Raw genomic sequence first — 15546 nt, 5'->3', positions numbered from 1 at the left:
AGCAAATGAGCAGTTGAATTTACTTTTAACATAACAAGCAATAAGGTACTTACCAAGCAAGCAGAAATCACTTGATAAGCTAAATACAAAATAAATGAAATTGCCCCCTCTTAATTTGTGCTGTATCTTTAGTTATTAGTTTTGCCAATGAAATTTTACATTACTTTGAGTGGAGTTAATACTCAAAATTGCAAATTAGTTAAGCCTCTGTCATGCAATTCAAGAATGAACAGTTATTGAGGCAGCAAAATTTAGACTGAAACTGGTCATTAACAAACAAACAAAACTGGCAGTAAATAGTTAGTCAATTTTCATATTTTTACAACACTGGGTGATTGTATGGAAAGGAAAGGGACTCTGCTTGGCAATAATGTCTGAGGAGGACAATGACAACACAGTTGACCTACAAGTTTTGACTAATGCAGTTTATTATTCAAGAAAATTATTAAGGTTTGTGAAAGAAATGTCACTGGGTAATGCCTGTACAATATTAGTAATACTCAGTCTGTTAACAGTCCTATGATGATGTAGCTGTGCAGATGACAGAAATGTAGCCGACAATGCTGAACTGCTGCCATTTGCAAACCACGAGTCGTTTGAGAGCCACGGATAATTATGAGACAGCCAATTGTTAGAATTGTAGCTTCCTGTGCCTGTCCGCTCCCACCGTGCTCTCAAAACTCGAAGCTTAATGAAGTAGGTGTGTCCACACTGGCATGATCATAGCTGCACACTGCATCTGTGGGAGTGTCGAACAAACAGTTCCACACTCTTTCATGACTCAAGCTGCTCTGCTTCCTCTTGCTCACAGCATGACAGACACGCTCCATATGCAAAGATAAACAATGACACAGCTACTGCCGCTTCATCGTTGCTATTGATACATTCAAATAAAGTTCCCTTGGCTGTTACCCTGCAATTTACAATATTTACAGTTCGTTATATACAATCAGAAATAAATACACTATTATGTCCATTATATATTAACCATAGTTTCTGTAATAAAGCTTACAAATTCAGAAGGTATTTTATCTATATTTTCAGTGTTACAACAGGCTGCGACAATAATAATGAAGTATCTCCCTGTGTGGGACTCACAACAATTGTGCAAGTGATATATGGATGTTTGGGACAGTCATGAAGGCATGCTAGGATAGTTGAAATGGTTAAGGTAACCACTCCCGTAAAGTGGGAAATCCAGGTTTGAGTCCCATCCTGACACAAATTTTCATTTGTCACAATTAAATTGTGCAGCTGAAGTCTGATCATATTCAAAATTCCAAATACCTTTCTTCCTTAGTAAAGGTGGTCCCACTTGTAAGGGGTCGTGAGAAAAGTTAATAAAATCTTAATAGAAGAGGATATGAAACCAAATTTGCATATGACATACCATTATGGTTGAGAAATGAAGGTGCACTAAGTGATTTGCCCCCACCTGTACACAAAGTTCTGCATGTTCTTGATGTTGCTGCCAGAGTATTGGATTTCATGGCAGATGTTCTCACGTAACTCAGTGTGGCAGCACCTGTGAAATGTGGCAACAATGAGGTTCTGTGAACTTTGTGTGGGTCTCACATCTTGCATTTGTGTGGCATGGCTTACTGTTCATTTTCTGCATGACTTGCTCCTGTATTGATATTCTGTTGAAGAGTGTGTGTGTTTCTTGTGAAACAATATTGCATAAGAGATACCTTTAAGACACATCAGTGACTGTTTTTAGAATATTTTGGTGGTCTATGTAAACCATCTAAATACTGCATCCAAGGTTTGGTGACAAAACGGAGACAAAGGAAACATTGCTAGATCGGCTTGGAGACAGAGGGAACATTGTTAGAGTTGCATGGTGTGAGGCAACTGCAGTTATCAGATTGCAGGAATATGGATTGTTGCACAGAATATGACATAGGGCTCCTAAGAAAGCAGGTGTGAATCCCTATAAGTTTACAGTTGTTCATGAGCTGTTGCAGACTGATAGTGATAAAGTCCTAAAATATTGCTATTGGTTTCAGCATTATCACTGAAAAAGCCAGGAATCTGGTAGTGCACATGCTACAGTAATGAAGTATGGTCTAACTTGTCAGGATACATGAACACACATTTAGGCAGTAGTGACAACCCACTTGCAGGTCATTGAGGAACCTCTTCATTCATTTATTCTGTACATTAAAACAACAGTACATCAGTAGGCCTCTTTTGACACTACTGTCACCAGTGAAGTCTAACAACTAATTTGTGAATCATTTATTTGGATGATAAGGAACTGACACTTGGCTGCTACCAACAAGATGGTGCACCATGCCACATCACATATATAAAGCGAGTACCACTGTCTTGGAGTCACTTTTCCCTGGCAGTGTAATTTCCACAGGATTATAGTCCTGATGGTCACATAAGTTGCCCTCCCTCCCCTCTCCCCTCTTTTTTGTGTAGGGTCACATTACAGGTAATATGTAAAAGAACAAATCATGCACAATCCACCATGACATCCAGACAGTCACACCCAATACTCTGGCAGCAACATTCATAAATGTGCAACACCATGTTGAATTTGTGATGGGAGGTGACTTCCAGTGCTCCTTGTAATGTACCTTCTTTTGTCAACCTTGAAAGTATGTCATGAACAAATTTTGTTTCATATCCTCTTCCATTAAGTTTTTTATAACACATTTCCCAGGAAACCTTATGGCTGGGACGCCTGTTAATATATGTGTACTAATAAAAAAAGCGCTGCAGGGAGTGGAGTCACTGTTGCATCTTCATTTTACCTCTTAATTTGGAAGCAGATTGCTCCCAGTGGCAACAGCAAAGTGGGCATTTATTCTGGTAATAATCACTAAACTTAGCTGCAAAAGTAATTTTCTGTATCTGCAAGTGTGTGTCAGAGATAGAAAGGGGGGAGAGAGAGAGAGAGAGAGAGAGAGAGAGAGAGAGAGAGAGAGAGAGGAGAGTACTATATTTGGACAAAACAAATGGAATAACAAAAGTGGAAAGGATGGATGATGAGTGAGGTTTCGTGAACACTGCATCAGGAGGCTTGACATAATGGAGGATATGCAGGAGAACCAGTTTCAATAGCTCTGTGTTGTGAATCTGTTGCTTTGGGGTGGACAGGCATCCAAATGATGTGGATATTGAAGCAGCATTAAAAACGACAATATCATGCTGTTCAGTATGACAAGCTATTAACTAGTTTCATATCTTGATACAGTTCTTATTGTTTCAAACTAATCAGTGTAAATTTTTTGAGAATAAATGATTTGTTTCGTTCTCTCTTCAAGCTAAGAAAATAAAAGCAAAGCCTCTCACAGAATTTCATAAACATTTCGATATGGATGATTAAAATCACATGAAACTGATTTTATGTTTTTTTCAGTAGGAGGTTGAAACTATAACTCATATAAGTTTATTTTGTCTGTAGTATGATACATTTATGAGGATATATTAGTTATTTAGTAGAATAATAATAGTAATTTTTCTGATTTCATGCATGTCCTTGTTTTCTACTAGAAGCTTGTTTTACGAGAAGTACTTTTCTAATTTCAGGGTAGCTATTTCCAGGTTGGGGACATAGTCTCTGTGCAGGACATTGATGGTGGATTATATTACGCCCAAATAAGAGGTCTCCTTACAGATCAGTACTGTGAAAAAAGCTGTGTTCTGACGTGGCTCATTCCTACCACTGCCAGTCCTGATCCCAATGAGGGATTTGATCCCTCAACCTACATAATTGGTAAGTAAGCAAGCAAGCAAGATTACACTACATAAAAGATCCTCCTTCTCTTTCTCTTCCCCTCCCTCTATCCCCCTCACAGATTCTCTGCTCGTACATTTGCTTTTGTGTGTGTGTGTGTGTGTGTGTGTGTGTGTGTGTTTACTTGTTTGTTATTTGCTATTACCCATTATTGTACAAGCCTTTGCACACATTGGTTTTATAATTAATATTTTGGATTCAGAGAATCCAATAAATTGTGTATGAGATTGACTTACCTTTAATTAGAAAGTTTATTTTATTTCTCTTATAGGGAGTAGCTGCTGCAATTTCACATAGACATCAGGAATAGTTCAGTTAATTGCACCCAACCTAAGTTGTATATTTTTGGTGAATTAGGTCTTCAGTGAGAGCATTAAACTAAACTTCATGTATTGTTTGAACTCGTTTCCTATGTTCTGTTTGTTTCATATGTTGCATGTAAGTTCTCTGTGATATAATTTGTTTTGACATGTTCAATTTCTCCATGTACAAATCACACTCATCAGTATATAGATTTTGTATATTGTCAACAGCTAGTTTTTCACAATTTCGGATTACTGTGCATTACGTTCATGTTGATTATGCCTGGTTAAGCAATCTCTCTCTGCCCCCCCCCCCCCCTCCTCCTCTCCAATCCTTCCCCCCCTGGCCCAAATTGCTTAGATGTCTTCTGAAGTGAGCGATGTGTATTTTGCCTCAAATTTTTTCCCGGGAATTTAATTTAGGTTGAAAGTTAACTGATTTATAGAACTGGCTTCCTGTTTGACATCGCCATAGTATTATTCAACTTTGACGTTTCTACACCTCTACAGAAGTTAAGAATATTTTTCAGGCAGGATGATGAAATAGCTTTTTGCATTACATATGGTTTTATATAAATCATCCCAACTTTTGTACAGGGTAAAAAATTTTCATTAAAGATTGATTTATTTTGCTTTAACTATAATTACTAGTTGAGTTATTTGATGTTCCAGGCATCATAAACATGACCTCTTGCTAGGAGGTATAAAGAGTCAGTTATAAAATTAGGGCACACTACACTTTCTCATTGAAAAATGTGCCAACATGTTGACCATTTACACAATTACATGATTACTTAATGATTTAACACACTCCCTTTCTCTCTCTCTCTCTCTCTCTCTCTCTCTCTCTCTCTCTCTCTCTCTCTCTCTCTCTCTCACACACACACACACACACACACACACACACACACACACACACAATTGCATCCATGTCACAACAGATGTTCAGAGTGGCCTCCATGGGATGCATCTGTCATGCAGGATACACGTAATCATACTATGGCTTATACCGTGTTGGCTGGTCACTTGCCTTGAGCTTGTACTAGGATTCATCTCAATATCCTGTAGAGCTTGGTCCTTCAGATCTGGTACACACACAGTCTGCAGCCTCCCTGCATGTTCATCTGTCTGAAAGGACCCATTATCACAGAAGCACCCAAAAAGGGCTTTAAATGTTGGGTGATGTGGTTGGTGTCTGTAAGGGTACAGGTTTTGGTATAGCCCTGCTGCTTCTCGATCATTTCCATCTGCGTGGCTGTACATAAACACTATCTTGGTTTGTTTCCAAAATAAATACCTGACCATTCTGTTGCTTACAATGTGCTGCATCTATCGCACAGTCTACATCACACAAGGAACACATGGCACGTTGTCAGAGGACTATCATTCATCAGTGCCATCTACTGTGGCAGTTATGCATTTCCAGAAACATTTTCACAGGATATTCCTTGCTCTATTCCCGGTCAGAAATCCATCCTTGCAGTTTGTCAGTTTTATTAATGTTCACCCACATATGGAATAACTGTAATGTGAAACTGTTGCCAGTATGCCAAACTTTTAAGAGCTATTTACAACAGATTCTGGAGTGGCTAGTGCAAATTATTCTTATTGCATGCTTCCGTGAAACAAACACATGTTACTGAATGAGAAGTTATTGCAGAATGTGAGGCAACAAAATATTATCGAGTGAAAATGGGAAAAGTAATTCAATCTAATACAGAATTGCAAATGTTACAGAGCTTAGACCACAGCTTTCCAAACTGGGTGCAGCAACACGCCGATATGATAGTAGTAGCATCAAGGGTACCACTAAACTAGTAAATTCTGAATGTAAAACAAATGAAAAACTTGTGCTAAAATAATTCAAAGCATCCTTTTCTGTTCATTTAGTGTAACCATAGAATGCATATTAAACAAGTGATCTGTATATCTAATTCCAATATTTTCTGCATGTTACTTCCAGTTATGGTACTAGATTGCTCTCCTCTTCTGGTGCACACCACCACTCTCTATTGGTCCATGTCTTAACAAGCTGTTCAAGGGCAATAGTGTGAGGTTGCATGCTTTTCCCTCAGTCTGTTTCATTGTTCCAGTCATGAATGTCATTATTTTACTGCTTTAAGAGTGATATATTTTACGAAGTCATCGGGTATGGGCAAGGGTGGGGGGGGGAGGCAATCTTGAAATGTTTTCACTGACATATAAATCAGCAGTTTGTAACAAAATACAACCATTGATTCACGACCATTTCATGTGATTGAAAAAGAGGTTGAATGGATATTTCCCATCACTCGATATAAACCGGTATGATTTGACAGAATTCCTTTTGCACTTTTCAGAACTTCAACGACAAAGAGGAGGAACTAGCAGACCTAAAGAACAACTGCTCTTTAAGTACCAAATCTCATATTTATAATAGAAGGAAACATTCCATGAAGGCAAAATATACCTAAAAAACAAAGATGATGTGACTTACCAAATGAAAGTGCTGGCAGGTCAACAGACACACAAACGAACACAAACATACACACAAAATTCAAGCTTTCGCAACAAACTGTTGCCTCATCAGGAAAGAGGGAAGGAGAGGGAAAGACGAAAGGATGTGGGTTTTAAGGGAGAGGGTAAGGAGTCATTCCAGTCCCGGGAGCGGAAAGACTTACCTTATGGGGAAAAAAGGATGGGTATACACTCGCACACACACACATATCCATCCACACATATCCATCCACACATATACAGACACAAGCAGACATATTTAAAGACAAAGAGTTTGGGCAGAGATGTCAGTCGAGGGAGAAGTGCAGAGGCAAAGATGTTGTTGAATGACAGGTGAGCACCCATGTCAATTCCTGTGACCAACTTCGAAGCTGCTGATCTCTCTCATACCAGGAGGCCACAGTGCTTCTCTGCATAAGGTGGTAGACGTATTTCCTGTGTGCAGTCCACAACAGGATCACAGGTACCTTGGTCATCATCTACAGAAGTCTGTTGGCTGTCTTGGGCAGTGCAGATGGCGAGACTCGCTAACACCATGGAGCAAAGATCTCATGATGACTTTGGTGATAACACTCTTAACTCTGCCGCTGCCATTGTAGCTGTGGACTGCCCCCTGGTCAGCACATACTAGGCAGGCACTTAACAGCCTGTGCTCCTGCCAGCACTGACTGCCTGAATGTTGGTACATCAACTGTTGTGTTTTGTGGACAATAAATGTTTGGTTTTGTAACACTGTTCTAACACCACCTTCTGGCATCAGACAGGCATCTACCCCCTGAGTTGGTGTACCCACATTCCTTGTGTGGTCAGCTGTTGACTTTCTCACCTAGAACTATCACCCACCCTAGAGTCCCTACTGCCAGGTGTTTCAGGTGTTTAATGTAGAATTGTACTGTACCGAGAAATGAAATATTGATGGAAAGGTGTCTTGAAATGTTATGTATTAGAAAGTTGCCACCATGAGGAAAAGTTTGGATCTGTTAATTGTAACTTCCAGTCATGTTCTTATCAATATAAAAACATAATAATTTTGAATATTGAATTTCCATTATGATTTACCTCCATGCATTATTTCTAATGGTGTGGTCAGGCTGTTTGCTGTGCAGTATTGCTTATGTTGTATTGCTTATGTTGTATTTATTTAAGTTCTGTGACACTCTATTTGTAGCCAACTGGCCCTAATAGGAGTTACATTTTTCCCCAAAATTCAGCCAGGTTATGGCCTATTTGCACAGTCATTGAAACATCAACTATACTTCTCATTCCTTAATTCAGAATGGAGCAATACTATCACCAATATTTGGAAATTAGTCATTGTATATGATTGAACAGTGCAACAGTCTTTGAGTGTTGATATTCCGTTTAGGTAGCAACTGGTATGATACCCAGAGTTACATTATTTTATGCCATGACAGGCACAGATTTTTTCAAACTAAAGAGTAAAATGTACTGTTTACCAATAAATGGTGACAATAAGAAGAAGTCATCAACAAACTTTGGAATTTGGTACAGTTATGATCGAGATTTCAATGTCATAGTTCTTAGTTATGTGACAAGTACATCTGCTAGAGAATCTGAAAGAAGTATTGATCTAATATACATCTTTGGTTCACATTAGAGAATAAACTGCTAAGTATCATTTCATCATGAAAATCCTGCAAAGGGCCAAAACCTGGGACATATCCTGTACTTGAAGCTAGGGTTCTTTCCTTTCGTAGAAGATAAAAAATGATGGCATACCTAGCTCTTGACAAATAATCCTGAAAAGGCCTTGGACATTGCAAAGTTCTTAAACGTATCACAGACAATATTCCATAGGAGGATCAATTGGTGCCATAAATTTATGCAGAAAAGTGGCCCCTGTATACAGCAAAGTACTCTTATGCACAGAGACTGATTTTATGGAGAAACCATTCCGTGTAATCTAAATGTGGCAGTGGCACTCTTGCCACATACACATGTCAGTTGTCTTGATAAGATACCCTTCTTTTGAAACATGCTGAGTAATACAGCACGAAGTGCTGCAACACCATGTGACATAGACTCATATAATGTCTGAAGTAGTGGTGGAGGGAACTGACACCATGAATCATTCAGGGCTATCCATAAATCCGTAAGAGTATGAGGGGGTGGAGATCTCTTCTGAACAGCACATTGCAAGGCATTCCAGATATGCTCAATAATGTTCATGTCTGGGGTGTTTGGTGACCAGAGGAAGTGTTTAAACTCAGAATAATGTTGCTGGAGCCACTCTGTAGCAATTATGGACGTGTGGGATGTCACATTGTCCTGCTCGAATTGTGAAAGTCCGTTGGAATGCACAATGGACATGAATGGATGTGGGTGATCAGACAGGATGCTTATGTACGTGTCACCTGTCGTCATATCTTGACGTATCACGTGTCCCATATCACTCCAACTGCACACACCCCACACCATTACAGTGTCTCCACCAGCTTGAACAGTCTCCTGCTGACATGCAGATTCCATGGATTCATGACGTTTTCTCCATACCCGTGCACGTCCATCTGCGCAATACAATTTGAAACGAGACTTGTCCGACAAGGAAAGATGTTTCCAGTCATCAGCACTTCTACGTCTGTGTTGATGGGCCCAGGCGAAGTGTAAAGCTTTGTGTTGTGGAGTCATCAAGGGCACATGAGTGGGCTTTTGGCTCCAAAAGCCCATATTGATGATCTTTCATTGGATGGTTCACATGCTGACACTTGCTGATACCCCAGCATTGAAATCTGCAGTAATTTGTGGAGGGGTTGCACTTCTGTCATGTTGAATGATTCTCTTCAGTCGTTGGTCTCATTCTTGCAGGATCTTTTTCTGGCTGCATCAATGTTGGAGATTTGATGTTTTACTAGATTCCCGATATTCATGGTCGTATGGGAAAAGTCCCTTTTCATCGCTACCTCAAGAAGCTGTGTCCAATTGAGCATGCGCAGACTGTAACACCACATTCAAACTCACTTAAATCTTGATAACCAGCCATTGTAGCAGTAGTAACCAATCTAACAATTGCGCCAAATACTTGTTGTCTCATATAGGCGTTGCCGACTGCAGGGCCGTATTCTGCCTATTTACATACCTCTGTATTTGAATATGCATGCCTGTACCAGTTTCTTTGGCGCTTCAGTGTATAAAGGGACACAGAGTATCTGATTAAGTGTCATATTGGCTATTACTAAACTAGTAGGAAACCTCCCCCCTTTGTTATTTTGAATTATAAAATTTTGCCCAAAGAAAATTTCTGTAGGTGGTTAGTGATCCTCCGTCAAGTAAAATGCATGGACGACACTACAGTGATGAAGTGGTTAGCTGCTGTTTGGAATTAGACTTGTGTGCAGCTCAGTAAGAGAGCTATACTGGTATTGAATGCCTTTAAAAATCCCCCTCACATGTGAAGTAAAATACAGGGTGCCCGTAAATTATCTCTATGACCTATGGCTTTAATAGCTTTAAAACTGTACTAGGTATTGATAAATGGTTTTCAACATGTGATAAGAAAACTAGTAAAGTTTTTTTTTTCCTTATTCATATTCATCAATGTGTGCATCCGTAGTGGAAAGACAATTCGAGATCTCCATGGTGATATGATCAAATGCACCATGAATGCATGGCTTCAAGTCTTGTAAGTCTCTGACCATTGTTTGGTACACCAGATCCTTCACAAAACTGCACAGGAAGAAGTTTTGTTACACTTCGGTATTAGACATTGTGTGTATGAACCAAGCCACACATGGAGCTTTCTCATGTGTCATCCACATTTTATCAGGTTTTCAAGATCACTATTGCATCAAAATTGCATCACCTGGACAGTAAAAAGAACCTCCTGAGCTATCTTATCACATATTGAAAGATATTTGTTAATATGTAGTTTTAAAGTTGTAAAGATAATTCATGGATACACTATATAAAGTTGCTGCATTTGAAGACAGACCTAATTGTTATATCTAGAATTATGACTTCAAAACTACAGATGATGGATGTTGTCATTTTAAAGATAGACTCCAGAAACACTATACATTTTGGTTTTTACAATATTATGAAAAATAAAGTTGCTACTCACCATATAGCAGAGATGCTGAATTGCTGATAGGCACAACAAAAAGACTGTCCCCTACACAACCCCTGCTCCCATCTCCTTACCTCATGTCTCATACCCCATACCCCTATAATAGACCTCGATGCTAGACCTGTCCCGTACATCCTCCCACCACCACCACCACCACCACCTACTCCATTCCGATCACAAACATCACCTATGCCATCAAAGGCAGAGCTACCTGTGAAACCAGCCATGTGATCTACAAGCTAAGGTGCAACCACTGTGCTGCATTCTATGTGGGCATGACAACCACCAAGCTGTCTGGCCGCAGGAGTGGCACCGACAAACTGTGGCAAGAAACAAGTGGACCACCTGATTGCTGAGCACACTGCCAAAGATGATATTCTTCATTTCAGTGAGTGCTTCACAGCCTGTGACATAGGGATCCTTCCCCACCAACACCAGCTTTTCTGAATTGCGCAGGTGGTAACTTACCCTCCAATATACAGGGTGGTTGGAAATTCCCTTTACAGACTTCTAGGACTTGTAGAGGGGAGTGAGTACATCATATTTTGAACAGGAACCCATGTCCGGAAACGTCATCCAATGAGACTACAGAGCATCAAAAATTATAGACGCGGGCATCTTTAAATGTACGTATAAACGTGATGATTCTGTGGTGATGTTAGACTTTCTAGGATGATGGAGAACGATAAATGTATTAATTTGAAGTAAGGATCTCTGTACTGGAAACTAATGAGTCGAAAGCTATAAATGAAAACCGTTCTGATACCCCTGACAGTTGAATACATGTACCGATTCTTGTGTTGCGAAGGGTGTAGTGCTGGTAACTTTCAGTGGTGGTAGTGTGGAAAAAAAAAATGAGAAAAAGTGTCAAATAAATGTGGGCTCTAAATTGCATACCTGATGAGCTATGATCATTCATTTATCTTCGCTAATGTGAAACACATCTCCTCTACTGAGCAAGTGTTCATAGCTGTTAAGGTACACACTTTAGAGCCCATGTTTATTGGACGTTTTTCCTCGTTTTTGTCCACACTACCACCACTGAAAGCTACCAATCCTACACTCTTCGCAACACAAGAACTGGTACATGTATTCAACTGTCAGAGGTGTCAGAACGGTTTTTGTTTATAGCTTTCAACTTGTTCGTTTCCGGTACAGAGAGCCTTACTTCAAATTAATACATTTATCGTTCTCCATCATCCTAGAAAGTCTGTAACATCATCATGGAATCACCCCATGTATATAGGCCTACGTACATTTACAGACACCCGTGCCTATAACTTTGATGCTCTGTAGTCTCGTTGGATGACGTTTCCGGACCTGGGTTCCTATTAAAAATATGATGTACTCACTACATTCTACAAGTCCTAGAAGTCTGTAACGGGAATTTCCTACCACCCTGTATGCTACGTTCCCGTAACCCTCCTGGCCTCAACCTTTGTTAGTCATTGTCCTCACCCATCCAGCCTCCCTGTTCCCATTCCAGCACTGTACAACCCTCATTCCACCATTGCACCCAGTCTTTTTACTTCTCTCCTTTTCCACTAACCTCTCTCCCCACCTTCACCTCTCCCCTGCCCTCCATCTAACCTCCCAACTGCACATAGCTGCCCTACCCTCTCCACCTTGTCCCAGCTAGCTCCCTAGCAGCACTGCCCTGTTCACCACCCCTAACCTACCATCCCTCCCCCTCCCCGCCCCAGCCTCCTCCTTACCCCCACCCAGTCGCCACTCCCATCATGCACTGGTGCTTCAGCTCGCAGTGCGGCTGCGGCTGTGTGTGTGTGTGTGTGGGGGGGGGGGGGGGGGGAAGTGTGCTATTTTTGACAAAGGCCTTACAGGCTGAAAGCTTTATTTGGGACAGTATTTTGTTGGGCCTACCTGTGGCTCAGCATCTCCGCTATAATTTGGTGAGCAGCAACTTTCCTTTTCATAATATTGTTACATTCCATCCTGGATTTTCCATTGTATTGGTTTTTACAGGCAGATCACCCTCTCATGCGATCTGGCAAGATTAAAAATCCATCAGTCATCCTTATGCGTGAGTATATTCTTTACAGCAAATAAACAATGTTTTCAGCCTTCAGTTGCAAGGTAATTTTACTCGTTTACCTAGGTTTCGATTCCAGTAATGGAATCTTCTTCAGAACAACAATGAAATTATTTTGTGAGCCAAACACTGGCCATGTCACAGATTAAAAATTAAAACATTAAAGACGCATAGTCGTAAGATTATGTCAGTCAAAATTAAAACCATTAGGGCGAACGTAGACGGAGCTGCGCCGGCCATAAATCAGGACCACGAGTTTTCGAGCCGCTTACGTGTGGTCCTGATTTATGGCCGGCGCAGCTCCGTCTACGTTCGCCCTAATGGTTTTAATTTTGACTGACATAATCTTATGACTATGCGTCTTTAATGTTTTAATTTTTAATCTGTGACATGGCCAGTGTTTGGCTCACAAAATAATTTCATTGTTGTTCTGAAGAAGATTCCATTACTGGAATCGAAACCTAGGTAAACGAGTAAAATTACCTTGCAACTGAAGGCTGAAAACATTGTTTATTTGCTGTACATTTCACAGTTGCTGACACGCTGCAATATGTTAAAGATTAGTATATTCTTTCTTTGTGGCTCACAGTGGTACCAGACACTTATCATCATAGATTTCAATATGTGCTGTCTTTCAGTCCCTGGTTGGTAATGACCAGAACGTACTTTGCAGAGAGTAATGGAAATATTGACAGCAGTGAAACAAATACCAGTAGTGAACTTAACAGACACATCCGTGCAGATTTTGATTACAGAAGGCTGATAAATCTCTGTAACTTATCTACATAACAGCATTAAAAAAAAAGAAAAAAAATGTGGTAAATAATGAACGTATTGTGAACAGTTTTTGTGATCGGATAATGTAATATACATTTTTCTCCACTAGGTTTCTTTTTATCCCCTTCAAAATTAAGTGTGTGGTTAATGTTCAGGTGGAGCTTATGCTTGGGCCAATTTACATTTGCAAGTGTTGAAGTTCCACAATCAGTCTTGATTATAATACTTGCGATTCAGGAACTATTTCAGCCTCTTGGATATATCATGGCATATCATTTATGCATAACAAGAAAAAGGGTGGACTCAATATTGAATACTGTGGTACACCTGTAGTGATTATTCCCCTGTCTGAAAATGTGTTTTTTGTGTACTCTGCCCCTGTATCACGGGGTTGCGGGTTCGATTCCCAGCCGGGTTGGGGATTTTATCTGCCTGGGGATGGGTGTTTGCATTGTCATCGTCATCATCATTCATGACAGTGCCTACACTGGACTGTGTAAAAAAAATGTGCTTAAATTGGGCCTCTGTACAGATGCTAATGACCACGCAGTTGAGCACTCCACAAACCAAACATCATCATCATTGTGTACTCTCTGGGTTTCTTAATAAAACACTTTCCACTCTTTTAGTTGGATAGGATAAAAACCAGTTGCCAGCAAGATCTCTTGATGCCAGAATATCTGAGCTTCTGTAGGAGAATACTGTGACCTAAATAAAAAGCTATTTTGAGTGAAAATTTCAAAGAGCTGTATGAATGTTGAAATTTGTAAACTTGGCAACTTCACTAACCAGCTCAGTTTCACATTACAGAACCAATAAATAATGTGCCCTAACAGCAGGTCTGCCTTTCTTTTGTTTTAGCTATAAAGACATTATTAAAAGTCAGCTGTCATACAGGAGCAGCAGATTAATTGAATTTTCATAATTTGTGTCTGTTGTGCTTCTTGTTGGCTCTTACTTATAACCTGTTCTCAGTCCCCTATAAAAGAACAAAACTTAAAGAAATCTGTTGCTTTTACAGCAAATAATATAGCAAACTTTTGTTATTGTTAGTTTAATTTTTACTTACTTAGAATATTGTTGCAGGCTGCATAAATGTTGACAGTTGACTGAAATTCTAGGTGAATATCTCATCCTTTTCCATGGATCATTTGTATAATAAATCACGATAATGTAGAATTCACATTGCAGAGTAATTTGCAAATGTGACTGCATGCTGAACATTTATAAGTGGATTTGTTTTTTAAATCTATAAATGTGTGTTAGTAATTCCTACCCACCACCTTTTGCACATTACAGTAGTAGAAACATTTTCAGTTTATTTTCAAATTTAACTTTTCTGCCTGTTATACAAAATATCATGGGTAACTTATCAAAAATTTTATTTGCAGCATTATACACCCCTTTTTGTGCTAAAGCCAACCTTAATTTGGAGTAATGAATGTCATTTTTCCTTCTTGTATTGTAATTATGCACATCATCATTCCTTCTGAACTGCGGTGGATTGTTTACGACAATCTTCATAATAGATTAAAAACAAAGATTCCATGACTTACCAAACGGGAAAGCGCTGGTAGATAGACACAATAAAAAAACACACAAACACACACACACAAAATTTCAAGCTTTCAAGCTTCGTCAGGAAAGAGGGAAGGAGAGGGAAAGATGAAAGGATGTGGGTTTTAAGGGAGAGGGTAAGGAGTCATTTCAATCCCGGGAGCGGAAAGACTTACGTTAGGGGGAAAAAGGGACAGGTATACGCGCGCGCACGCGCTCACACACACACACACACACACACACACACACACACACACACACACATAGACAGACACAAGCAGACATATTTAAAGGCCTATCTACGAGCGCTTTCCCACTTGGTAAGTCATGGAACCTTTGTTTTTCATATATTTTTCCCATGTGGAATGTTTCTTTCTATTTTATTCATAATCTTCATAATAGAATAGATGTAGTGTGAAGCAGTAATCACAATACCCAGTTTCTTAAACAGATGTCTGTAAGATGATCTTGGGTGATTTTGTTGTTTAAAACCCCAGAACACTATTACATATGACCTTATTGAATGAAG

General features: G+C 39.6%; 1 protein-coding gene across 1 annotated transcript in view; it reads left to right on the top strand.

Moving 5' to 3' along the window:
• LOC126174666 (GATA zinc finger domain-containing protein 1) overlaps positions 1-15546 on the top strand; it is a 76474-nt gene that overhangs the window by 58722 nt on the left and 2206 nt on the right. The window contains exon 3 of the mRNA XM_049921052.1: positions 3544-3730. Coding sequence (XP_049777009.1) covers positions 3544-3730 — 187 coding nt within the window. The remainder of the gene's footprint in view (positions 1-3543; positions 3731-15546) is intronic.

Source organism: Schistocerca cancellata, chromosome 1 (assembly GCF_023864275.1).
Source record: "Schistocerca cancellata isolate TAMUIC-IGC-003103 chromosome 1, iqSchCanc2.1, whole genome shotgun sequence".
Lineage (NCBI taxonomy): Eukaryota > Metazoa > Arthropoda > Insecta > Orthoptera > Acrididae > Schistocerca > Schistocerca cancellata.
Note: the sequence above shows the minus strand (reverse complement) of the source record. Positions and strands in the feature narration are given on the sequence as shown.